The sequence below is a fragment of the Panthera uncia genome (assembly GCF_023721935.1).
Source record: "Panthera uncia isolate 11264 chromosome B3 unlocalized genomic scaffold, Puncia_PCG_1.0 HiC_scaffold_1, whole genome shotgun sequence".
NCBI lineage: Eukaryota > Metazoa > Chordata > Mammalia > Carnivora > Felidae > Panthera > Panthera uncia.
The window spans coordinates 108,987,740-109,012,947 of record NW_026057582.1 but is presented as its reverse complement, the minus strand read 5'-3'; the positions used below and the strand labels follow the sequence as shown (position 1 = coordinate 109,012,947).

The window sequence follows — 25,208 nt, the reverse complement described above, 5'->3', positions numbered from 1 at the left end:
ACGCGGTCTCCCTTCTTTTGCAGACAGAGATCGCGAAGAGATTGAACACGATTTTAGCACAGATCATGCCTTTCCTGTCACAAGAGGTAAGACCTCCTTTAACTGTGTCCTCCTTGTGTTTTTAGGGCAGCCCGGCACCGGCCGGGTCTTACCGGAGCCCCTGCCCCTGTCCATTCATACTGGCTGTAGTTGGCAACCTGGGGCTTTATGGAAACTTCTCCAGCACATCAGGGGGGGCATTTGCTCGTTCTTGTAGTGGAACGGGTTCTTTGCTGCTGCCTGAGACCAAAGAGGAGGGTCCTGGCCTGTGATGGGGCTAGCAGTGGGTGCCTCTCGGCGCCCCCCCACCTCCCATCCAAACAGACATTCCTAGACACTGCTTCTCTGTGCCCCACCTCCCACTCCTGGAAACATCTAGAAGCAAGAAGCCTGGCCAGATAGTGCTAAGGGGCAGATCCTATAAAGGGAATGAGTTCCCAAGGGGGACCCCAGCCCCTAGGACAGAGTGTCCTCCCTAGAGGCATGACCAGTCGGTCTATTACCTACCAAGCACACTTTGCAAGGGACCACCCCCTGAGGCCTGGACGGGGCTAGTGGGTGACACGAGGGCAGCGTCTCCAAGGAGACCCCTTGGTGCAGGGCAGACAGGAGAGCTGCCTGAGAGGGGCCTGTTTGCATCCAGCAGAGCTCCCTCCAGCTGGGGCAGGCCCTGCCTTCTGTTCCCCCCCCCCCCCCCCCCGCAAGGGGCTGGGACCACCTCCGCTCCCCCCTGGACTCCTAGGTCTCTGAATCAGAGTAGCCACTGGTAAACGATTGAATCTACGTGAAAACAGGATAGGGTGACGTCCTCAGAGCTTGCAGCCCAGTGAGGTAGACAGTTGCATAGGAAGCAGGTACTACCCCAAGGTGGAAGGGAACGAACGTACCAAGAAAACCTTTTTTAAACTAGGCCCGATTTTATAGAGCGGCTTTAGGTTCATGGCAACCTGTACGTGTGGAAGGCACAGAGATGTCCCGTAGGTTGCCTGTTTTCAGCATCCCGCACCAGAGTGGGGTGTTGGGTCACAGCCGGTGAGCCCGCACACCGCTCTCACGTTCCCTTTCTCTCTAGACACGTTTTTGTTCCTCCCTTTACTTGGAGAGGGATTGAGCGTATATAGAGTCACATACTTTTTTCTTTTTTTTTTTTAATATTTTTTGTTCGGGATTCTCCAAGGTTCTTTTTTTTTTTTTTTTTTAATTTTTTTTTAAGCTTTATTTCTTTTTGAGAGAGAGAAAGAGAGAGAGAGAGAGAGAGGGCGTGAGTGGGGGGAGGAGCAGAGAAAGGGAGACCCAGAATCCACAGCAGGCTCCAGGCTCCGAGCTGTCAGCACAGAGCCCGACGCGGAGCTCGAACTCACGAACCGCGAGATCATGACCTGAGCTGAAGTCGGACGCTCAACCAACTGAGCCACCCAGGCGCCCCTCACATACTTGTTTCTGAGCTCCTTGAACACAAGTTGCGCAGACCCTGACAGCCCCTCAGTGCCCTAGCTGCGTCGCTTACGAGTGGGAAGGTTCTCCTACACGACAGCCGTTACCCGCACTGAGAAAACTAATCATCGGAGAATATCATCTCCCGTCTAGCTCCTGTTCAAATGCGTGGAAGGGAGTTTTTTTGTATGTGTGGTAGAGGAAGGCGGTTGACCGATGGCCGTCTTTGGGCGCATCCCTATTTTAACTTGAAACAGTTCATGGGACGTTTGCACGAGTAATGCACACTCGCTGGAAAGGGGTGAAAGAAGGCGAAAATGCCCTGCCCTGCCTGTTTAGTGGGCCTCTTCTGCTTTGTGAGGGGGGGGGGGGGCGCGTCCCCACCTGTCCCGAGCGGCCCTCCCTGTGCCCTTTGTGTCGGGAAGGTAGCCGCATCTCACACACCCCCTGTTCCCCGCAGCACCAGCAGCAGGTGGCACAGGCCGTGGAGCGTGCCAAGCAGGTCACCATGACGGAGCTAAACGCCATCATCGGGGTACGTGGACTCCCCAATCTGCCTCTCACCGTGTGTATAGCCCTTTAATTCCTCTCATTTAACTGTAACCAGAGATGGACCCTGACCTTAGCTGGCCTCAAAGAATGGCGGCCCCAGGGCTCCGGCTTCCCATGGGCTTGGCCCCGTTTGGGGGCTCTCTCCCCATCAGCTCCCCAGTGGCCCCCTACTCCCCACGTTGAGGGAGTGTCCCACATGCCTCCACCTCTAAATTCATCAGCCCCCAGCCTCCCCAGGGGGTGGGGCTCCGAGGTCACCCTCACACCCAGCCTCCTCCTCAAGCCTCCCTGGGTGGGGGGGGCCTGTCCTCCCTGTGTCCCCTCCCTGGCAGAGGTCTGCCCTTCTTTGGCCACCTGGGATCAGAACTGTCTCTGCTGTACTGTTGATGTGAAACGTGCTGTGGAATTTGGGTTTGGGCTTTGTTGTGCCGGGCACTGAGCCGCCTGGCGGGGCGTTGGTCACGCACCCTTAGGAATTCTAGTGGGGGGTGTTCTGGAAGTCCTGTCTCCCCAGGAGCAGGGAAAGCATCCAAGAATGCTTTGGGAGGTCTACTTCTGGTGGGACCCCTCAGTGGAGGGAGGAAGCCAGATCCCTCCCCTTTTGCATCCCTGACTTGCATCTTGGATTCACGAAGCATCTTTCTGCTGCTTTGAGTGAGGCTGAGGACATTTAAGATAAGCAGCTGAGGAAAAACAGCTCTTTTCCCGTGACTTTGGGCAAGGCTCTTGGCCTCAGGCGTACCTGTCCACCTCTGGTCCCTAAAATGAAGGGGGTGGGGGAGATCAATGCTTCCCATCCATGGACAGCTGGCTCATGGTCCCCAAGGGCAGCTTCTGAACAATGTAGATTTCAAGGCAGTCTCCCTGCAGTTCTTTTCCGTAGGTCTGGGGGTGTGGGACTGGGAATCTGTGTTTTTGAAGTTTTTTTAGCTCATTCTGAAAGGTAGTCAGCCTTGGGAAGCAGTGGCCCAAAGGGCTGAGGTCCCGTTGGCCCTGACGTTCTGGGACCCTGCTCGGTCCTCATTTCTCTTTTGTTCTTACGTGAGGCCGTTATTTCAAGGTGGACCCGAAGGCCCCAGGGTGGTCCGCCTGGTGGAATAAACGAGAACTCCTGGGTTTTCGGCCTGGGGCAGAAACCCTGAGACATGCGTTCTAGCCATAGTTCTTCCCCGTGTGACCTCGGCAGGTCCTGCCTCTGCCCAGGCCTCAGTTTCTGCATCCGTTAAAGGAGGGAGTGGACCAGCCCATCTCCCTGGGCCAGAAAGCGCTGGGAGGCTGGGGTCAGAGGGGCAGAAGGATGCTGGTAGCTCCCGACACTCCCGTCCCGCCTCTGGGACCCGTGTCGGTTGTGTCCTGGGGTCAGTCCGTGGCAGTCACGCAATGCTGTTGCGGGAGGGCACCGGCAGAGGCCTGAGCATGGTCTAAACCCTGGCAATGCCAGAGAGGGGCAGAGCAGGGTCCGGAACAGGGACTGTGGGGAAGTGGTCAGTGCCTTCAGCCGTGGAGCTGAGAGGCAGTGCTCCTGAGGGTGAAATCCTAGCACCGTAAAGTGTGTTTTCTTCTCTGAGATCAGCCGGCAGGGGGTTTTTCAGCCCTGACACCTGTGAAGTTTGGGGCCAGACACTTTGTTGGGGGGCCTGCCCTGGGCACTGTAGGTGTTGAGCAGTACATCTGGCTTCAAACCCACTGGATGCCCATAGCGGCCCCCGCACACAGTTGTGACCCCCAAAACTGTCTCCAGACATTGCCGGATGTCCATGGGGGCGGTGGGATGGCCTCCGGTGGAGAACCACCGACGTAACCAATGGCCTTGGTTTACAGAGAGGGGAAGTGATTCATGGATGGTCACATAGTGTCCGGGAGTGTCACCCTTCCCCCCGCTCAGCCCGTCTGGGGCCTGGGGCCTCTGTCTCAGTGACCCGTTCAACGGCTCGGTGGCCGATAGGGGTGGAAGGGGGACGCGGGGACGGGAAGTGCACCGTGAGCTCTGCCCTCCGAAATTTGTCCTCTTCCAGCCCCTCGCGTCCTGTCCCCTCTCCAGGCCGAGCCTTCCCGGCCCGCACCGGGGCCACAGTGGGTCCCCTCCCCCGCTTCCGCCTCCCTCTTTGGCATCGCAAATCCTCTTATGAAAATAACTTTTTTTTTTTTTTTTTTTTTTCTAAATTCTAAGAAAAGAGCGAAATTGGGGAAGAAACGCTGCTTGGATTAGCTCCACTTCCTTTAAGTAGTATTTAGGAAGCTACAAGTTAGGTCAAGGCAGCTCGAGGCAGATATTGGAATTCAATTAAAGCCAACGAGTGGGGCCTGTGACCCCCATTTTCCAGGTAATTGCTTCTCCGGCTCTCAGTGAATGCAGCCGTCGCCCTGTCATTAAGCAGGCGGCCGTCTAATCGCTGCGCCTGACAGAGCGTCACAAGGCAGGCATTACGGACGGCTGAGGACGGCCGCGGCATGCTCGCACTGGGGAGCCGGGCCTGACTGCACTCCGGCGAAGGGGCGGCTCGTCTCGCCAGGGAGGAGAGGGCAGAGCGGGCTGGTAGCCGAGCACAATGGGGAAGGCGAGGTAGAGGGGGAGGGCGGGGGCGCAGGGGCCGCCAGGGGTCCTGGGCCCAGCAGTGAAGGGCAGCTGGTGGCTCTACCCCCGTGGGGCCGTCCGATTTGCCCATCTGGAGGGAGAAGTAGCCCGGCCCCCTGGTCTGGGAATTAGGGGGGCTTTGGGCAAGGTTCCTCCGGGCCTCAGTTTCTCCGTTTGTGAAAAGACGGAGGCGGGCTAGGTAAGTGTGCTGTGAGGTGCCTGCTTCAGTGGGGTGTGAGAGGCTCTCTTGGGCATGGAGGAGTTGAAGGATTCTGAGTCCGTGTCTTGGCTTGACAGTTCAATGTGTCTGGCGTGGGTGGGTGTCCGTCGTGGCAGATTTATTGCACAGAGTAGAGTATTTCTAGGTCTCCTGGCGAGAGAGACTCGGATCCAACATCGGGCTGCTGTAAAGGGAGGAGGGGACAGAGGGGCAGAGGAGGGAGCCCAGGCTTGCTGGCTCAGCACACCCCCCTCTCCAGGGAACTCAGATATCCTCGAGGGAAGACGGGCCAGAAGATGTCTCTGTGCCAGCCGGGGCCTGGCAGGACCCAGTTATCGTAGACCCCGTTCTGTTACAGGCCCTTTTTTTCTTGGATCCAAATTGCTGAAAGGGTCAAGATTCCTAAGCATGGGGCGGGGGGGGAGAGGAGTGGAGTGGATTTTGTCCCTTGAGCAGTATCCTGCAGAAGGCATCCCTAGGCAGATTAAAGACCCTGTGAGCTGACCTAGCAACCATTCCCAGACTCCTTTTTTTGCTGGTGGTTCTGTTTTGTGTTTACGTTCTGCGCTGGCCCATGGTAATTGAACCTGACGAGCGGAGGGGGTTCATCTGCACGCTGACAGCGTGGTCTGCATTCCTTTGGAAATGTATTCGTGGGAGGCATGGGATAAAGCGTTGACTTTTTTATTGTTTTCAGCGGGGCGGGGCGGGGGGGGGGCTGGGGGGGGGTGGGGGGGCGGTGGGGAGGACGAAGAGGGAGATTGTAGCCTGTCACAAACGACACGGCATTTGGAAGCCATACCTGAGGTTTTTTGCATTCACTCCAGGATGTAGATGTGTAGGATTCAGTTGACTGAATTTTCCACGAGGAAGAAGGTGCAGAGAGCGTGCTTTAGAATACATCAGCTTCTTTCGGCCCGGCAGCACGATGGGGAGAGGGGAGAGGGCACGCTGGCTCGGAGTCCTGGCTCTGCTTGCCTCCCCATCTCTGAAATAGGATAACAAGGGTTGTTGGGGGCTCTGAAAGCTATCACGGAGCACGGAAACTCAATTCGGCGTGGAGCCCTGGGGCCCACCGGCCGTGTGCGATTAGAAGGAAGGGGGAAGGCCCAGGGCTGCTCTCCCAGCAATGCTGGGAGGGTGCCAAGTGTTCATTGAATGCAGTTCGGCCTCTGTGCTTCCTCTGGTGGGCGTCCTCCGTGGGCCTTGGCTCAGCAGGTGCTTAGACAACTTCACCAAGTTCAACCCAAACCGTGAACCTGAGAAGCGAAGCATTAAATCAGCCAGCAGAGGCATTAAAGCGTGATGTGCATAATCCAATTACGTATCCTCTACAAGGACGAGCTTCCCTGTCAGCCTGTCCTGTAAGTGGCCATACCTCCTGAGCCCAGGGCGCGGGCACGTGACACACGTGTGGAACAAGGGATTCGCTTGCAGCCCGCGGGACGCGTTCTGTGACGGGCTCGCGTTCTGGCGTGAACGAGCACCCCTGAGCGGGCTTGGTTCCAGACGCTGAGCCCCTCTTTGGGGCCGGGGGTGGAGGGGGGATTGCTAACTTCCTTTCACATCCCAGATGGAGAAGTCTCGGCATGGGAAGGAATGGTAGACACTGGAGACAGGCTGCAGCAACGCGGTGAGCGCAGTCCCTTCTTGGACGGTGGACTTGATTCCCTTCTCTCCCCAGCCGCCACCCTTCCACTCACAGGGCACTGCATTTCAGCACCTCGTCCTCTGAAGTCAGGGACATGCCACAGGGGCCGGAAGTGTTGCCTGCCGTCCCGCCTGCAGAGGGTCTGGGGCTGCGACACGGGACGGCGAGGCAGGTGGCTCACCGCCAGCCAGCTTCCCCCGCCGTGTTGGGGAGAGAATTTCGTTTCGCTCTCTGTTGCAACCGAGACTGCCATTAGCAGACGCTACGCCCAGCAAGCGCTGACATCTGCCCTCGCCCCACGAGAGAAGCCTTGGAGGTCGGCTCCTTAAGTCCCTGCCTCCCGGAACCTTCTGGACCACTCCTGACCGTGCCTTCAAACCATGCAGGGGAGACCTGGCGCGACTTTCTGGCTGTGCAGGGAGTGCTTTTGTACTCGAAGATGAGAAGTATTATGGAAATCTCCTTTCCTCTGTTGCAGAGAAGACGCTGACGCCTGACGTGCTATGGCAGATCGCCAGGCAGCCACCATAGCCTTTGTTTCCGATGCTGGCTCACTGGTTTACGCTTCCAGGAAGCAGGGCACCCCACTGGTGCTCCTGGTCCCCACAGACTGTTCCAGCTGCCTCTCAGTGGGCCTTGGAGAGGAGGCGTGGATCTGGGAGGCGGTCACGTTCGGACAGAGCCACTCGGTTGACTTCCTCTGCATGTCTACCCAACATTGTCACTTATTTACCCAGCAACTGTGCACTGAGCCAACCTGCCGGGCACCTTTAGCGGTGCGGGGACGGATAACACCAGGTCCCTGTCTTCCTGGAGCTCCCAAGCTGCCAGGCATCACATAAAGACGAACGAAATGGTTGTATTTGTGATCCATTCGTAGTTCTTGCTAACGTTTCTCGAGGACCTGCTTTGCCTTGACCCGTAGTGTAATGCATGGGGTCCTTGCACGATGAGACCACGAACAGAGGCCCAGAGAGGTCCACTGACTCAACCAAGGTCTCGTGGCTGATAAGGTGGACGTCCAGCTTCTACCCTTCAGGACGTCCACGCTGGCCCTGGTGTCTGAGCTGTTAGAACTCAGAAGGGAGACATGCGTCCTGACCAGGAGGCTGGGGGAAACTTCCAGAGGAGGTGGTATTTGAACTGGCCGGGCAGCCTAGAAGGTTCGGTAAGAGGGCCGAGCTTACCTGGTAAGGTACGAATCAGGGTGTTTGGAGCTCTTCAACGACGTCTTCTCCCGAGCACAGATCCTTCGTAAGCTCTTATTCCAGAAACCAAATTGTTCATGGCAGGAGCCTGCCTTGTACCCACGCAGCTCCTTCTCTGAAGCCGTTTTCTCTCCTCTCCGCTCCCTCCGGCGATCTTACTGGCCAGGCACTGTAAAAAGTGGATTAAATACCTCACGCCTTGCTTTCTGGGATTTTACTAAATAGTTAACGCTGGCAGAATTAAAGGGCCTGCCAGCAACTGGTCTAAAACCACAGGGCTGCTGGCGCAGACTCCTCTTAAAACTGGGCGTGTAGATACAGTTGGATCGTTGGCCCACACCGGGGAACGGTGGGTAGCCATTGGAAGGGATGTGTTGATTTGTGCCTAACAGTCTTAAATTAAAAATCCAGTTGTCTAGTAGTAAGGTTCGCGAGAGCCTATTTATTTAGGAATATAGTCACAATTTGTAGATCTCCATAAAGGAAAGTCTAAAGCGACTCCGAGTGGAATCTTCTAGAGAGTGGGATTGAAGGGTAATCTTTTAAGAAAAACTTGTAAATCCGTACTCATTTTTAATATGTTCTGACCATGCTTAATTTTTTTCCTCGTGATAAGGCCTAACGATGATAATTTCTTTAAAAATGAAAGATAGGGGAGATCAGCTGTGAGCTCCCGTGTTTTAAAAGAGCCCGAGCCACCGGGCTGGGCCGGGTTGGGTCTCCGCATGGGGACCCCTGGGCTTTTGTTTCTGCTCTGGCATCTCGGGGCATCTGGGGTTAGGCTGCACTGGGGACCACTGCCCACCAGCAGCTTCCGTAAGCCACCTACCAGTAGATGATCCAGCTGATGTGACCACCAGCGGATCCCCGCCTTTCACGCAGAGCTGAGAAACAAACCCTCGGGGGCCACCAGCGTGGTTGCCACCAGGCTCTGGTTGCCATTGACTTTGGGGTGAGCCCGGTTTGCCATTTGCAGCTTCGTTGGGGAAGAGCAGGGCCCCTAAGCCCCGGTTGCTCACGTTTACTGCCTCTTGAGGCCTCCACCCAGAACCATAGACCTTCCCCCTGTGTTCTGTTGACTGCCAGCTGTGGCCCGAAAGCCAAGTTCATACTGATAGGCGAGCTTGTCAGATTTTTGCTCTTTGTCACCCCCACTGGCCCTTCTTGCCTTGAGGGTCTCCCTAGGAACACTCTTTGGATAAGACCGGCCGTTGACGGAGTGGAGTCCAGATCGAACTCTATTGGCTAGAGTTGGCAAGCTACTGGCTGCCCAGTCCAGCCCGCCAAGTATCAGTTTGCCTTCTGTAAAATGGGCCTGACCCTTCCTTTGCCACCTGGTTGGAAGGGTCAGAGATCATATTTGGAAAGTGCCAGGCGTTCAGTAAACGTTGGTTCTCTTCTCTTGTGCTTAGTTGAGAAGAGGTGTGCATAGGTGGGCCCCTATGCACAAGGCCCCAACCACTCTCCAGAAATATTTGGCCGTGGTGTAGCCCGCCCCACAGTTCCTGTGGTTCTCGGCGCAAAGTTTGGAATGATAAGATAAAGGGCATTTTGTAGTGGCTGCTGGGGAGGGAACTAGGCTACCCACACCGGTCCCTTGGGCGTAGGATGCAGACTGGAAAGAGAACACCCTGAGGCTAGTCCAGGCAGGGGACGTCTGGGGTTTCAGGGAGCAGAACCCTTGGCTGGGCATTGTTATCACTACTGTTGACGATGAGCAGGTGTAGATTTGAGAACAGCGGGGAGCCCCTTGTAAGCCCCCTGGCAAATGATAGCTGGGATTTGAAACCTGGTCTGTCACGTCCCAAAGCCCCAAGTCCTTGTTAACCGTTCTCCACCCTGACGTCCCCGTGCCATTAGCCCTCATTCCACTGGCCCCAAGCTCCCTCCTCTTGATCTCGGGGATTTTCTGCTGTGGCCTGCCCTGGCTCAGTAAGCCAGCCTCGAGTTCCTCAGAAACGAGGGAGGCTTCCCAGGATACGGGCTCGGGGTGGGAGCCACCGGCTGCTCATGTTGAAGGCGTGCAGGCGTGAGCAAACATGACCGCCAGCTTGAAAACGGATCCTTCTCAACAGAGAGGGAGCCCCGAGGGCTGCTTGGTCTTTAAATGCGCGCTTTTTATTGATCCCGGGCTCGCAAATGGACTGTGGGAAATTCTGTCCTGAAACTGGGGGATTGAGGGGGGGGATGGGCGGGGAGTTTGAAGACCCCAATCTTGGTGCCTCGGTTGCGGGTCCATTAACAGACTGTCTTCATCCGGACAGCGTGTGTGGACCGAGCTGGGGGTAAAGGTTTTGGAGGGCACTCCCCCGCAGCGGCCTCCCCCGCCGTCCACTCTCCCCCGTGCTCACCACCCGCTTCATTACAGCAACAGCAGCTCCAGGCCCAGCACCTCTCCCACGCCACGCACGGCCCCCCGGTCCAGCTGCCACCCCACCCGTCAGGCCTCCAGCCTCCAGGGATCCCCCCGGTGACAGGGAGCAGCTCCGGGCTGCTGGCGCTCGGGGCCCTGGGTGGCCAGGCCCACCTGACGGTGAAGGACGAGAAGAATCACCATGAGCTGGACCACAGAGGTGCGGCCCAGAGCTGGGGCAGGGGGCGGGGCTGGGCTGGGGGCTGGGGGAGGGGGGTTCCCACGGGCCCTACTGTACGTGGACACGGCAAACGTCGTCACCCTGGGGTCAGGAGTTAGCAAAAGCTTTGGTGCCATCTGTTGAATTCCTGGTCTGTGGCAACCAGAGCCCCACCCCGCATGACCCCCCTCCTCAATGCCTGACGTGGATGGCCCCGTCGCGCTCTGCCCTGGGAGGCCTGTCGTGCAGGCACCCTCCCGTTATCCTAGCTACAAGCTGCCCATCCTTCAAGGGTCAGCCCCAGTCCCATTCCTTCAAAAGTGTGCCTTCCAGTCTGGGCTGGGGGCCTTTTTCCAGTTCCCAGGAGAGTTGGAGAGCTGGGGTCCCAAGAAGGAGCCCTTGGTCGCTGTCCTTTTGTATCCTCCCCCTGGAGAATGTTACGTCCTCACCGAGATCGGTAGTCCTTCGAGAACAGGGGCCGGGTTCCCCGGCTTTTAACTTAGTGTGTATGTCTCACCAGCGCACGTGCCTTGGGCAAGGTGCACAGTGGCACCCTAGTAGAGACTGTCTTTAAGCGGAGGTAGCTGTCACACTACTGAGGGAGATGACCGGAAGGACTTGGAACGAGAACCCCCCCCGCCCCCCCCCCCCCCCCCCCCCCGCTTCACCGGCCCTTATTGTGAGGACCCCGGCAGCTGCACCCAGCCCGGGCTTCATTCAGGAGGGCTTAGTTTGTCAGGAAAGGAAAAGTTGTGGCTCCCTGGCAGACCCTTTTCAAAAACCGCCGCCTCGTGCGCTCTGCCCTTGGATGTTTTTTTCCCGGTTTTATTGAGATGCAATTGACGTACAAAATCGTGTAAGTCGAAGGTATACACATGGTCTGATTTGCTCTTAGCTGTTTACCAGGGCGTATGGCCAGTGCCTTCCCAGCCCTCCCCGGGCGCCACCCCGTCCGGCCCCGGGCCAGGGCGCCAGGGTGGTAGCAGATTGTGGGAAGCGGACGGAGGCACAGTTGTGTGTCCCTGCAGAAGGATGCCCTACCTGGCAGAGGAGGCGGGTCTCCTCACAGCAGAGAGGAGAATCGGGGAGCTAGTGCCCGGCTGTGCAAAGACACAGAGAGAACGGTGTTAGTTGAAACACAACAAAACCCGCTCCCACAGTTCCTTTATTTACTTGTTTATTTTAAACAATGATGGTCTCAACGCCCAGATCCGCTAGGTCGCCTGCATAGCAGGATCCTCTTCCAGACCTTGTGACTTTAAAAACTGCTGAGCAGGAATCTTGGTGCCCTCCTTGGCACATCAGGGAGAGCAGGGCCACAGCCCCCGCCCCACCCGGGACCGGTGGCCAGTGGGGAGCATTGGAATCGGGGCGGTTAATTTTCAAAGCGAGAGATGTCACCTCATGGCCCTGCCTTGGCTGACCCACGGTGACTCAGAGAGCCAGGCCTGCTGCCCATTTTAAAACCTGTGAACTAGCAAAGCTTAAAAACCAGCTGCAGGAGACTGACCCTTCTCCCTTTTTTTTGTCTTTTTGTCTTGGGGGGCCTGACCCTCCTCCCGTCTGGCTCTTCCGTCCCTGAAGAAAGAGAATCCAGCGCGGTAAGTGTCAGCATGCTGGAATCTGGGCTGTGGGGGGTGGGGGTGGGGGTAATGCGGGAGGAGGAGGGGACCACGTGGGATCCTGGTGGGGGTTGTTGTTACGAAACAGGAGATGCACCTGTTGAGAGTGACCTTCGGTTGGGGAAGCTGTCATCTCTCCAGCCTTCCTGTCCATCATTTGGCAGATGAATAGTTTTCAGTGAGCTTTAACTCTCTTTTTTATGAGTGGTGATTAACCAGAGAGGTCAGCTGGCCAGCCCGTGGAGTTACTGGGCCCCCCACAGGCAACCCCGGGGGGGGGGGGGTGTCCTGCGTCCTGGGCTGGGCTGCTTCCCTCCTCCCAGGTTGGCTGCCCCCCCTGCCACCTGATCCTATATTCTCCTTGCTTCCACCGAACGCCTGAGGTTTCTCCTTGTTCTGGGCTTTAACTCGGTTTAAGAAAGTGCTAGCCAGCAGGCATCAGGGCCAGGCTGTCTGCGTGTCTGCCAGCTCTGAGATTTGCTGTAAATCTTTCTGATCACACTGAGGCTCAGAGGTTCTGTTTCAAGTGAATAAGCCTTCTGAATAAGCGCGGTAGAGTCTGGATAAAAAAAATCCTGCAGCGATTAGCAAAGCTATTTTATTCCTCATCGCTGTCCTTGTATCTGGGGCCATCTAATCTGTTAGGATGGCTTTGGTTATTACCTCGTGTTAAGTAGGACTTGGAAGGTCAGGCAGTTAACTAACCATCTAGACAGCAGCTTCCTCAGGCAGCCCCTCCATTCCGACCCCCTTCCCTCCCGGCCCTTCTCCTGGCTGACTTTATAAACCATCCAATTAGCCACGGTGCTCTCGGCCCCCCGCGACTGGCCCGTGTGCTCTGGGTCCACATTTGGGCCCAGTGACGGCTGGCTACCTCAGAAAGGAACAACTAAAGCTGAAAATCCGTCTCGATTGCTTTAGTGTTGATCCTCCAAAAGGTGGCCATTTTTGCAGAGGTGGTCTGTCTAGATAGGACTGGACCCCTCAGGGCTCGGGGCTGGTCCTGGCTTCACGCAACACCGGGGAGCTCTCTTGGCCTCTCCGGGTGCCAGTTTCTATACCTGTGACACGGGCATATTCCTGCCCAGCCAGCCTCTCAGCCTGGTTAGGAAGCCCCCTCGGCACAGAACGTGGCATCGAGGAGATGACCCGGTTAACAAGGCACCTGCCGCGGGGTGAACCGAAGGTTTGAAGCCCGACGCCCTCTGTCCTCCTCCCCATTGCTGTTTGCGTTTGGCTTTGTGCCCCCATCTGTGAAAGCTTTCTGCCCAAAGAAGCTCCCCGGGGGGACCCCCAAGAGCTGAGCTCTTCACCCTGCAGCACCCACACGCATGCACGGCAGACTCCGAGCAGAGGGGGCAAGCTCCGGCCCCGGGAGAGTCCAGTGGGAACAAATCGAGACGCCATCCGGCCCGGGGCCCGGGCGCCCGGCTCAGGGCGAGTGAGGCCGTAGGGCCGTGTGCCTGTGGCCGCGGCGTCGGAGGAAGTGTGCGGCCCCTCACGGACCAGGTTGTCAACAGATGAGGCCCCCGCAGGAAGGACAGGGCCGCGGCCGGGTGGGAGGGGGCCGGCTGGACGGGCTGGAAGCCGTCCCAGAGGGCTTAGTCTGGAGTCCAATTAGAGGTAGCTTCATTCATATTTCCTTGCCTCGCCGAAGCAATAAAAAATACTTAGTTTTTTGGCCGCCTGCCAGCCAGAGGCGGGCTGGATCGATGCCGCTAAATGCCTGACATGACTCTCTCCGGTAGCAGCGAGGGTTTTCAGCCTGACTGCATGAGAAGAAAGAGCTCGCTGTTCTCTGAGCCACGTACTGGGTCGCAAGGAGAAACACGAGCCGCCGCACACCCCCCTCGGCTCCGCTCCCCGCCCGCCCCGAGAGAGGAGAGGGGCTGGAAGCGATTCTGCTTAGCACAGGGTGGCCGCCGTCGGAGGAAATGAAATGAAATGGCGGTGATTTTCCTGCCGGCGCTCGCAGCGGCTAATTGAATTGCGGCCGTGTGCGCCTCGCCGCCGCTCCTGCACGGCTGTGGGGAAGGCTGAGCTGCAGTCCCATTATAACCTCCATTTTTTCTTCCAAGGCTTGATAACTCTGCCATTTTAATTTGCTTCAGGCAGAAACTTGGCAGGGAAGGGCTGCCCAGAAACCGGCTTAGGAAAAGGAAATTAACTTCTGTGGCTGGTCCCCACGCCGTGCCCCGCCCCCCCCCCCCCCCCTGCCCTCCCCCCCCCCCCCCCCGCAACCCAAACGCCGGCACTGGCCTCCAGGAAAGTGGGGAGACGTGAGGTAGAGGCTCACCCCGGCCTCCGCCTTGGGATACCCTTCCCTGCCGAGCGGGGGTCCCTCCATGGCCCTGCGTGGCCTGCACGTCTGTGATGCATGGGGCTGTGGATGGGCCAGCCTGTAGCTGGACTGAGTCTTGCTCCTTCCTCCAAGCCCCAGGCCTGATCCAGGGTGGGTGCTCAGAAAAGCATGGGTGAGTGGTGAGTGAAGGAGGGTCTCTCGGAAAGGAGTGAACTCGGCAGCCCCCTCGGGGATATTGAATCTGTCCTGGCCCCCCGGAGGGCAAGGGCACAGGTTTGCTGGCTGGTACCCCTGCTGGTTAGCTCCTCCCTCCCTGCTTCCTAGCCTGGTGCTGACAGCCACAGAACCGGTTACACTTGAGGCCACAGGCAGCATCCCGAGCCCGCCCACCCGCCCTCGGGATCCCTTCCTCTGCGGGACACCCTCCCGTCCCTGGGACAGCTCCGTTCCCAGGCCTGTCTGCCTGTGCTGTTCCCGCTTTGCCGATCGGCCCTCTTCCCAGGCCTGGAATTTCAAGCTATAGCTGTGCTTTCTCACCTTGGAGTTTGAAGGGAGAACTCATCAGGCCCTTCCAAGCTTGAGAAACCTCGGTTTCCTTTATGTTGCCTCCAGTGGGGGACCTCGGGCACGTTTCCCAACCCCTTGGGGTCCCTGCATTCCCACCGTTATAGAAAGGATGATTCCACCTGCCCTCCTACCTTTTCCCACCTTTCAGAGGGAAAGGCTTCCCGATGTTGCGATTTTTGTTTCTTTAAAACACTGCTCTTTCTTAGAAGTTGCTAGAAGCCCTGCAGTGGAGGAGTAGGGTGTTCACACAAAATGCCAGGTTGCCCACGTACCCTTAGAAGGCCTGTCGGCAGCCCAACGTTCTCCTTCCAGGTCAGTCTCCCCATTCCAGTGGGGTTCAGCTGATGACGTATTGCACACAGCCCCTGTGTGTCGGCTGAGACCCGTCTTTCCAGACTCAGTGCAGACTTGGCTTATCCCTTCTTTGAGCAAATGTACGTGGCTGGCCCAGGATGGGTGTGGACGGAGAGAGGTGTGATCCGGCCCTCATGGAACACACAGTCTCGAAGGCCAGAACGCAGACAGCTCCGTGCGAGCCTGTTTACTTACTAGCAGTGTCACGGCTCCAAAAGGGAATTGTGCTCCCCGAGCCTCTCCCGGGGGGGACCCAGTCTGGAGAGCTGGGAGGCTTCCCTGGCAAGGCCCCGATGGAACAGAGCTGACCTCGAGGGCCTGGCCATTGGTGCAGGACATTGTCCTCTTGAACCACCTGCCCTTAGCTAATGTCTTGGTGTGCACGAAACGTTCACGCTGAATCTCCTCGTTCCCAGAATAACTCGGTGTCGCCCTCGGAAAGCCTCCGGGCCAGTGAGAAGCACCGGGGCTCCGCAGACTACAGCATGGAATCCAAGAAGCGGAAAGCAGAGGAGAAGGACAGTCTGAGCCGATACGTACGTCTAAGGGCCTAGTGGGCACCACTGGGTCTGTGCTGGGAGCTGGGGTGTGGGAGAACACACAGGCCTGACTTGTGGGTGACTCAGAGGCACAGGTGGGGACAGGCTGGGTTGTCTGGTGTATGTGTGTGGGGGTGGAGACCATACACACACACACACACACACACACACACACAACAGCAGAAATGATACAATGAGCCCAGCATACTTCCTTGTCCGCAATGGTGGGTATAAAGCCGGCTGCAAGGAGCTGTGTGGCTCCAGAGAGACAAGTTGGAGGGGGGCTCAGAAACACCATAACAGGTATCGGCAGGTATCGGTCAGGCTGCCAGTGGGCACGGAGCAGAGTGACCCGGAGCAGGGCTGGGGGGCTGGGCTGGGAGACAAGAGCATGGGCTTTGGGGTTTGGCCCAGGTTCAGATTCTGGATGGTGGAAGCCGGTGGTGGTTCACACCCCAACTGGGGTGTGGCGGGGGTGGCCTCCTTACTGGCTTGTCTCTTGCTTGCAGGACAGTGACGGGGACAAGAGTGATGATCTGGTGGTGGATGTTTCCAATGAGGTGAGCACAGGCCCAGGTGGCAGCGTGCTTGGCTTGGGGTGGTTTGAGGTTGCCCTTTGCCTGCCTAGGAGCTGCTGTGTCTCAGCTGCTGCACAGACATTACTGACATGCCCCGAGCAGGGCACCGAGGCCTCCGGGGCTGGGGCACCAGGCTGGTCAGGAGGAGGAGGACAGGGCTTTGCTGCCGGGTGGCTGGGGTTCCTTAGGATGGGACCCTCGGTTGGACAGTGCAGGTGCGCCCCAAGGATCCCAGGGGAGGGCCAGGTCCTCGAGGTCACATCTGTTATCCCCACCACCCCTGGGATCTCGAGAGTAGGGGGTCGTGAGCCCCTCGGGATCAGTTTTGGCAGGGGACGAAGACTGGAGCGATCTACCCGAGGCCAGGAGACCCCACCGCCCAAATATGAGTCCTGAACTTGTGTTCGATCTTGGGCCGGTCACCACCCCCCACCCCCGCGCAGGCCCCTGTCTCCCCATCTGTGAGATGAAGGGGTGAGACCAGATCGTTAAGAACGAGTCGCCCCACTTTGAGGCCCCCAGTCTCTTCCAGCCAAGCTCCTCTCCCCAACAGCTGGCGCACTCCCTTCCCATTCCCAGAGCAGGGAGGACTCCAGGCTGCTTGTTGATTTCCATGCATCTCTGTGCTTGTGCTTTTAGGACCCAGCGACGCCGCGGGTCAGCCCGGCACACTCCCCTCCTGAGAATGGGCTGGACAAGGCCCGAGGCCTGAAGAAGGATGCCCCCACCAGCCCCGCCTCAGTGGCCTCGTCCAGCAGCACACCCTCCTCCAAGACCAAAGACCTTGGTCATGTATGTGGGGCCTGCCACTGGCACCCCAGAAGCAGGGGGCTGGGGCAGGTGGGGGTGAGGGCAAAAGGCTCTGGAAAAGAGGCCGGAGCGGTGATCACTGGAGGGCAGAGGGGTGGAGTACGAAGACCATGGATTGGGGTTTGGCCCCGGTGCCAGTCCTGGCTTTACCACTTACCGGCTGGGCCTCGGGCTGCCAGTTAATGTTTCTGAGCCTTGGTTGCCCCGTCTATACGATGGGAGCAGTCAGTCACCCCAAGTCCTTGCCGCACAAGGTGGGGCAAGAATTGAGGGGCTGTTGGGCAGCTGGGTGTCGTGGCCAGCTCCAAGGGCCCGGCTCTGGGGAGAAAGGAATCTTTGTGTCTTCCCTATTCAGAATGACAAATCCTCTACCCCTGGGCTCAAGTCCAACACGCCTACTCCGAGGAACGATGCCCCGACTCCAGGAACCAGCACCACCCCAGGGCTCCGGTCGATGCCGGGCAAACCTCCAGGCATGGACCCGATAGGTATAATGGGTAGGCACGATGAGGCTGGGTCGACCGTGTTTGAGGGGAGGGGTGTGCCCCGGGGCGGGACTGGAGCCAGAGCACCAGGGAGCGTGTGGGAGTTGGGGCTCTCCCGGGGCCTCCAGGGGGACTTCGCGGTCAGGTCAGAGGAGGACACGGATGCCGGCTGCGTCTACACTGACGGCAGGGCTTACTGGGAGGGCTCCTGTTGGAGGGCACGTGGGAGGAGCTTCAGACAGGTCGGGTTACCTGTGGCCCGTCCCCACCTCTGTCATTAGTTCTGTGAGACTCTCAACAAACTTCCTTCTCTGGGCCTCTTGAGTCCTGCCTTATAAAAAGAGGTGGGCACATCTCTCAGCTTGAACCTTCTTGGGCCGTGAAGACCAGGATCCCAGTTAGGTGGGGGTTCAGTCCCCGAGGATTGCCTGGAGCCGGCAGCTTTCCAATGCAGGAAATGCAGGAAGCAAGGCGGCCTGGTGGCCTGAGCTTTGTCCTGGAGGGGGCGAGGGGGGACCCCCTCCCCCTGAGGGTCTCCCCCAGCTGACTTCCTCCTCCTTGCAGCCTCAGCCCTGCGCACTCCAATCTCCATCACCAGCTCCTATGCGGCGCCCTTTGCCATGATGAGCCACCACGAGATGAACGGCTCGCTCACCAGCCCCAGCGCCTACGCCGGCCTCCACAACATCCCACCCCAGATGAGTGCCGCCGCGGCCGCGGCCGCCGCCGCCTATGGCCGATCGCCAATGGTGAGCTTTGGAGCTGTACGTAGACCTTTTGGCTCCTTTTGGGGGGTGGAAGTGGGCCAGGAGTGGGGAGCTGGTGGGGTTGTTTCTTAGAAAGAGAAAGGAACATACGCTTTGAGGTCAGCAGACGTGGTTCCCACCTCCTTTTGCCCATTAGTCATCACGTGATCTTGTGCAGCTCAGCCTCCAAGGGCCGTCTTTTTCCATCTGGGAAGTGGGGCGAGTAGGTCTTTTTCTGGGCCCTAGAGGGATGGGAGTCCCCCAAGGAGGCCAGTGGCTTCCGCGTGGCATGGGTTTGGTAAATGAGGCTGTTTCCTGTACCGAGGATGGGTTCAGATTGGGGCCAGCAGAGAGGGGTGCTTTTTCAGGGGACAGTGCGTCTCTGGGATGGCCTCCTGTCCTCATGACGGGCCCGTCGGACGCCAGGGGAGGGAATGGAGTGGGACTGTGCCTCGTGGAGCCGGGAGAGCGGGGGGGGGGGGGGGGGTGTCCAGAACACTGGCTCGGGGTTGGTGGGCCTGGACTGTCACCCTGTCCCTGCCACTGTCCTGGACAAGACACTTGGCCCTGCTGGGCCCGTGTTTCCTCTGAAAGAGCGGGCTCTGCGTGGCTGGCTTCCGGGTCGGGAAGGGGCGGTGCTGTGTGGGCAGGACGTCGCAAGTTGTGAAGGAAGAGTCCAGGGGGATGGGTGGTGACGCCCCTCACTAAGAGCTGGCCTCGTCTTGCCTTTCAGGTTGGCTTTGACCCTCACCCTCCCATGCGGGCCACGGGCCTGCCCTCAAGCCTGGCCTCCATTCCTGGTGGAAAACCGTACGCTCTGGCTATGTGTGTCGCATGCTTCTTGGGGAAAGCACGCCGTCCCCCGCCCCTATCCCCTGCCCTGGCAGACGTCCCCTTGGGAAGGGTCTCTCCTCTAGAGGCATTCATAGACCAGGTTGCAGCCCGGGAGACGGCTCCTGCTCAGCCCTGGGGCTCCCGCTGCATGGGGAGCACTTGAGCCCAGGGGGCCCCCATAACCAAATGAGGGGAGCTGCATCAGCAGGGGGGCAGACCTATTCCCCCCACCGCCCCGTTACCCCGGGGCTTCTAAAGGAGGAGGTAACATCCAAGCTGGTAAATGGTAGGAGTGGGCATTCTGAGCCACAGGGAGGGCCGGGGTGGGGGGCTGGGGTGCTGGTGACCTGGCTTGGAGCTGAGGGTATGTGACCAGGAGCGGAAGCCAAGGTTGGGATACTGAGTAAATCCCCTACCCTGGTAGAGCCAAAGCAAGGAGGTTGGGGGGTGTTACTGGGTTCCCTGAGAGCTGGGGAGCGTGTGCGGGCTGGTGCCATCCGGCCCGGGCAGGACTCGGGGGAACAGAGAGAGGATGGGGGGGGGGGTTGACGGAAGGGCCGCGTTTCCCTTTCAGAGCCTACTCGTTCCACGTGAGCGCCGATGGGCAGATGCAGCCTGTGCCCTTCCCCCACGACGCCCTGGCGGGCCCCGGCATCCCACGGCACGCCCGGCAGATCAACACGCTGAGCCACGGGGAGGTGGTGTGCGCCGTGACCATCAGCAACCCCACGCGGCACGTCTACACAGGCGGCAAGGGCTGCGTGAAGATCTGGGACATCAGCCAGCCGGGCAGCAAGAGCCCCATCTCCCAGCTGGACTGCCTGGTGAGGACCCTGGGCCGTAGGCCTCTCCGCCAGCGGGTGGAAGGGCAGCCTGGCGCGGCCCTCTATTGGCCGGGCCACCGAGCGAGCTGGCTGACGTCCCCGAGCCCCGGTTTTAACGTCCCGACGTGCCGATGATCCCGGGCTTCCTGGGGTTCGCGAGGAGGTGCATGAAAGATGGAAGGGTGGTGAACGAGTGAGGGCGGGACGTGAGCAGGGGTGGCGAAGGGCGCTCAGCGTCGCTGAACGGGACCCCTCTGGTCCCTGGCGAGGGGAGGCAGACGGAGCTCGACACTGTCCCTTCTCTGCCCAGAACAGGGACAACTACATCCGCTCCTGTAAGCTGCTTCCCGACGGGCGCACGCTCATCGTGGGCGGGGAGGCCAGCACGCTCACCATTTGGGACCTGGCCTCGCCCACACCCCGCATCAAGGCCGAGCTGACCTCCTCGGCTCCCGCCTGCTACGCCCTGGCCATCAGTCCCGATGCCAAAGTCTGCTTCTCCTGCTGCAGCGACGGGAACATTGCTGTGTGGGACCTGCACAACCAGACCCTGGTCAGGTGAGGCCGCGGGACGGACCAGGGGAGCCTCGTCCTCGGGAAGCTTTGCGCCGGTCGTAACCGGGCTCGTCGGAGGTGCTATGAGGCTCCGTGGGGTGGCCACGGCAGAGCGGGTGAGGGGACAGCCTTGTGCCAGAGGATAGAGGATCCCCCCCACCCCCCACAGAAGGCTCCGGGGAGCGGAGAGCTGGAGCAGGTCAGGGAACGGGGGATTCAGAGCGGCAGAGGTGAGCGGAGGGTGAGAACTGAGGAAGGAGGAGGCCTCAGGACCAGGTCAGAGCAGTGTCACTTGGTGGTTCTTATGGGGCCTCGGGAGCCGCTGCCGGGTATGAATCCTGCCCCCGCTATGACCTTGTGCAAGCCACTCAACCCCCGTGCCTCAGTTTCCCCTGTGTGAAGCGGGCATGGTGAAGCCCGTCCTCGGAGATAAGAGTGCAGTGCAGGACTGGGTGTGTCTGTTGGGCCTGACAGCTTGCAGCTTGTTGATGGCCTCATCCCCATAGCTCAGGCAGGGGGAGGAGGATGTGGATAAAGAACGCAGCAGGAGCCTCTCCCCCTGCTGCCCCCCCCCCCCCCCCCCCCCCCCCGCCATTATGCACCTGTCTCCAGGACCCACCTGTAGGGGAGACTCTTGGGTAGGCGGAAGCCCAGCCCGGCGGCTCATCGAAGGACCATGCGTGCGTGGTAGACCCCCTTCTGGGCCTCAGTTTCCCCTTCTGCACAGACAGCCGGCCCGCCTCCTCAGATAGCTGCCCGCTCGGCACTCAGTGGCTCTCCCCTTCTCCCCGCTTGGCTTTCATAGGCAGTTCCAAGGCCACACGGACGGGGCCAGCTGCATAGACATCTCCCACGATGGCACCAAGCTGTGGACCGGAGGCCTGGACAACACTGTGCGCTCCTGGGACCTCCGGGAGGGCCGCCAGCTGCAGCAGCACGACTTCACCTCCCAGGTGTGTGCTCTCCTCCCCCTCGCCCAGGACAGCACGCTCCCTTCCCTCCCAGGCTCCGAATGGCTGGGTCAGGGGACAAGGGAGCCCTCACAGGCAACCGTTGCAAATGGACCTGAGACCAACCTGAGCCGCCTTGGAAGGCTTCCTGGAGGAAGCAGCAATAAAATAGAATCGACAGAGCCTCGGAGTTGGACGTCCTTGACCCAGCTGCTCAGATCTGGTTCTCACTTGAGCACTTTGTTGAGCAGCTTGGCCTTGGTCTTATCCCTTAAGGGATGAGCACAGCAGTAGCAACCTCATAGGTCTGATGTGGGCAGCGAAAGTGGTCCCTCTTCTGAAAGCCTAGCCACAGCCTGGCTCCTAGAAAATTCTCTATAAATGCCAGGTATCCTAATTTCCCATTGTTACTTGTATTACTTATTTTAATATTTCAACCATATATATTTACTATTTTAGTGTTTTATTTCAATTTTTAAATTTTACTTGTTGATGCTTGTTTATTTTTTCTTTTTTTGAGAGAGAGAGAGCGAGCGCACGAGCAGGGGAGGGGCAGGGAGAGGGGGAGAGAGAATCGCAAGCTGGGCGTGGAGCCCCACGTGGGGCTCGATCCTATGACCCTAGGATCATGACCTGAGCTGAAATCAAGAGTCAGATGCCCAAACCGACTGAGCCACCCTGTGTATTCACTTTTTTTCTCAAGGCAAGGCAGGAATCCCAGAGACAAGAGTCCCTTTGAACGTGAAATTCGGAGCTGGAATGCTGGCTGTACCACTTTGTGGAGTCAGCAGCCTCTCTGAGCCTCAACTTCCTCGCCTATAAAGGGACTCCAGGGCCGAGGGAGGGGGGCTCCGCCTCGCAAATAAGTCGCAAGTGGGGAGGCGATGGGAGCAGGAGTGCTGGGCTCCTGCCCTCGGGGTCCCCGAGCCGGCGTCCGGGGAGCCCCCTGGGGCCCCGAGGGCAGAGGAGCTGAACCTAGTCTGGCCCCTCCCCCCCGCAGATCTTCTCCCTGGGCTACTGCCCCACCGGGGAGTGGCTGGCCGTGGGCATGGAGAGTAGCAACGTAGAGGTGCTGCACCACACCAAGCCCGACAAGTACCAGCTGCACCTGCACGAGAGCTGCGTGCTCTCCCTCAAGTTCGCCTACTGCGGTGAGCCTCGGGGAGCCGGGAGCCCGGTGCAGAGGAGGGCCCCTAACGCTTATAGAAAGTCAGAGCCCTGGAGTGAGCCACGTCCTGGAATCGGACCTCCTGATCGCCACCACTGTCCCTCCCCCGCCCCCCCATCCTTATCCCGGGGCTGCAGATACTGCCACAGGGTGCCAAGCTCTCATGGCGCCCGGCCAGAGCCAGTCCCTGCAGGCCTGGGCCAGAGGAACAATGCTCACAGCCTCGTGAGCCTTTCCTCCAGGCGGCTGAGACCGCGGGCTGCGATGGCCGATGGCCCCGGACTGGGACATCTGCTTCCCCCGCGCCCGCCTAGCCTTGCTGCCTTGGACACCTCTCATCCTCTCTGAACCCCAGTGGGTCTTTCTCTGGGGCCCCTGCGTGGCTTTGGCATTAGCACGGGCAGGGCCCTGGCAGGGCGGCCTGCAGAGGAAGAGTGCCCGCTGACCACTGGCTTCAGCTGGGTCTCCAGACCTCAGGGCCTCGCCATTTCTGGTACTTCCTGCCGCCTTCCCGTAGTAAAAATGAGAAAGGGTCAGCCGACTACTGGCTTTAAAAAGAATCTTTTGGGGGAAGTGTGATGCCTGGAGTTAACTGCAAATCCTACCTTTGCCCATCCAGCTGCTCCCCCCGCCCGCCCTTGACCGCGGAGAAAGGTGTTCTGTGGGTGTGAGCCGGTGACGGGTCTCGCTGACCGAATGCCCCCCACCGGCCGAGGGTCTAACCACGCACTGGTTGGCTGCTCACGCCGCGTTCCCATGGCAGCCAGCCTTGTCTGGGGTGGGTCCTGCCTTCCATCCGGGGCAGCAAGCCACAAGCTGACGCCCCCTTTGCCTCCCTCTCGTAGGCAAGTGGTTCGTGAGCACTGGGAAGGACAACCTCCTCAACGCCTGGAGGACCCCGTACGGAGCCAGCATATTCCAGGTACTGCCTGCCATCCGAGCGCCCGAAATTCTGCCCAGAGTTGGGGCCCACCCACGGGGATGGGGCTGGTGGGAGGCAACGCAGGACTTGCCCCGGCCCCTTCCAGCCCCCACCGGACGGGGGTCCAGGATGGGTTCCCCGGAGGCAAGGCCTTGGACACGTCAGCGGGACATACCCTGCAGGGCGAGGGCTTTTAGGCAGGGGTTCTTGTAGGATCTCTAGAGCCAGGGGGAGTCCCGTCATGCTCTTGGCTCTGGCCTTTGCGCTGGGCGGTCACAGGATGTGCACCGGGCAGTGGAGCAAACTGGACAGCTCTTTCCAGAGCAGCGTTAGCCGGCGTTCAGGTGACTTTGTCCTTTATGTCGACACCTCGGTGTAAGGAGAGAGGTGCGGCAGGAAGAAGGGTTTGCAAAGACACGAGCGGGGGAAGGGACTTTTCCTGGTTTCTGAAGATCTGGGTTCCAACGCACTGCCCTCTCAATTATACACACTCTTGCCCCCACACACAGCACAACACACGCACCCTCATACGTAGCACACATTTCACTCACACTTTCACACGCACAGCCTGCGCACTCTTATACACACACACACAGCACACACATACAATGTGCTCCCGTGCTCCCAGCTGTCAAGCCGCCTCCAGGATCTGTGCTGGGGAAGGTCTGGTGTCCGGCATAACGTTCAGAGTCTCCCCAGTCACGCTGGACGCTTCAGGTTGGGTGTAGACCCCTCCCCAGCTCAGCAGGCTGAGGCTCTGGCCCGCCAATGCCCACACCCTGCTCAGAAGTGCTCCTTCCTGTCTGTAACCTCCGAGGAGAAGCTCACGCTCCAGCGTTCTCTTTCGAGCCATTCCACTTCGAGATCGTGCTGGACCCTGTTAATGAGCTTTTCCTGGGGGACGGCGGGGTGGGGGGAAGGGGCATCTGTCCCCGGAAGTGCCTCTCCGGGCTACGCTGGGAGGGCCCGCGGGGTGCGCCCAGGTTGGAGCTCCAGGGCCGTGGAGAGGGGGTGCCGCGCAGATAGCCCTGCGGTCGTGCTGAGTACCAAGAAAGTGAATTTCTGCCTTTTTTTTCCTCCCTCCCGCCTGTCCTTGCCTTCCTCCTCCAGTCCAAGGAATCCTCGTCTGTCTTGAGTTGTGACATTTCGGCGGATGACAAATATATTGTAACGGGCTCTGGTGACAAGAAGGCCACGGTTTATGAGGTCATCTACTAAACAAGGACTCTAACAGGGCTGTCAGACTCTGGGAGAAACGGACTCGGCGGTGACAGGGCGACCCCGCGAGGGGCCCCGAGGCTGGCGGAGGCTGGCGGCGGGCAGCCGAGCGGTTCAGGGCTGCACTCCGGCAGGCCGAGAGGGCGCGCCCGCCACGGTCTGGACTCCTGGGCACGGGCTCCCGTGTCTCACGGACTCCGATGGATGTCCCTCCTCCTCCCCCTCCGCGACCCTGGCAGACGCTACAAGTAGATTGATTTGGAGGCTCAGGGCCCCAGCGCCCCGCCCCCCCCCCCACCCCCACCCCGCGGACACCCTTGTGAATCTCCATCTTTCCTTTCCCTTTCTTTTGCTCGGTCCCCCTGCCCTGGGTCGGGGACACTGGAGCGGACCACGTGTTTATGCTGGGGGAGGGAGGGAATCTCCTGTTCCCGATTGTGCAGCGCACAACCTTTGTGAAAAATGTAAATAACAGACTCCTC

The 25,208-nt window shown here is 59.2% G+C and overlaps 1 protein-coding gene across 5 annotated transcripts; it reads left to right on the top strand.

The window, feature by feature from the left end:
* On the top strand, positions 1-25,208 carry TLE3 (TLE family member 3, transcriptional corepressor). Of its 5 annotated transcripts, none has more exons than XM_049611843.1 (16): positions 1-86; positions 1,934-2,008; positions 10,048-10,252; positions 11,837-11,853; positions 15,514-15,633; positions 16,146-16,196; positions 16,854-17,006; positions 17,380-17,512; positions 18,074-18,258; positions 18,989-19,065; positions 19,664-19,913; positions 20,224-20,471; positions 21,274-21,421; positions 22,419-22,569; positions 23,432-23,508; positions 24,619-25,208. In XM_049611843.1, the coding sequence occupies exons 1-16, from the start codon at positions 66-68 to the stop codon at positions 24,724-24,726; spliced, it is 2,019 nt and encodes a 672-aa protein (XP_049467800.1). In that variant the 5' UTR covers positions 1-65; the 3' UTR covers positions 24,727-25,208. The 5 variants fall into 5 exon arrangements, with proteins under 5 accessions (XP_049467800.1, XP_049467799.1, XP_049467798.1 ...); XM_049611842.1 differs by having other exon boundaries at positions 1,934-2,038; XM_049611841.1 differs by having other exon boundaries at positions 1,934-2,038; positions 17,380-17,521.

Coding starts and splice junctions, on each gene's coding strand:
- TLE3 (XM_049611838.1), top strand. CDS start 66: ATGCCTTTCCTGTCACAAGAG. Junction 87..1,933: donor TGCCTTTCCTGTCACAAGAG/GTAAGACCTCCT, acceptor TGTTCCCCGCAG/CACCAGCAGCAGGTGGCACA. Junction 18,274..18,988: donor CAATGGTGAGCTTTGGAGCT/GTACGTAGACCT, acceptor CTTGCCTTTCAG/GTTGGCTTTGACCCTCACCC.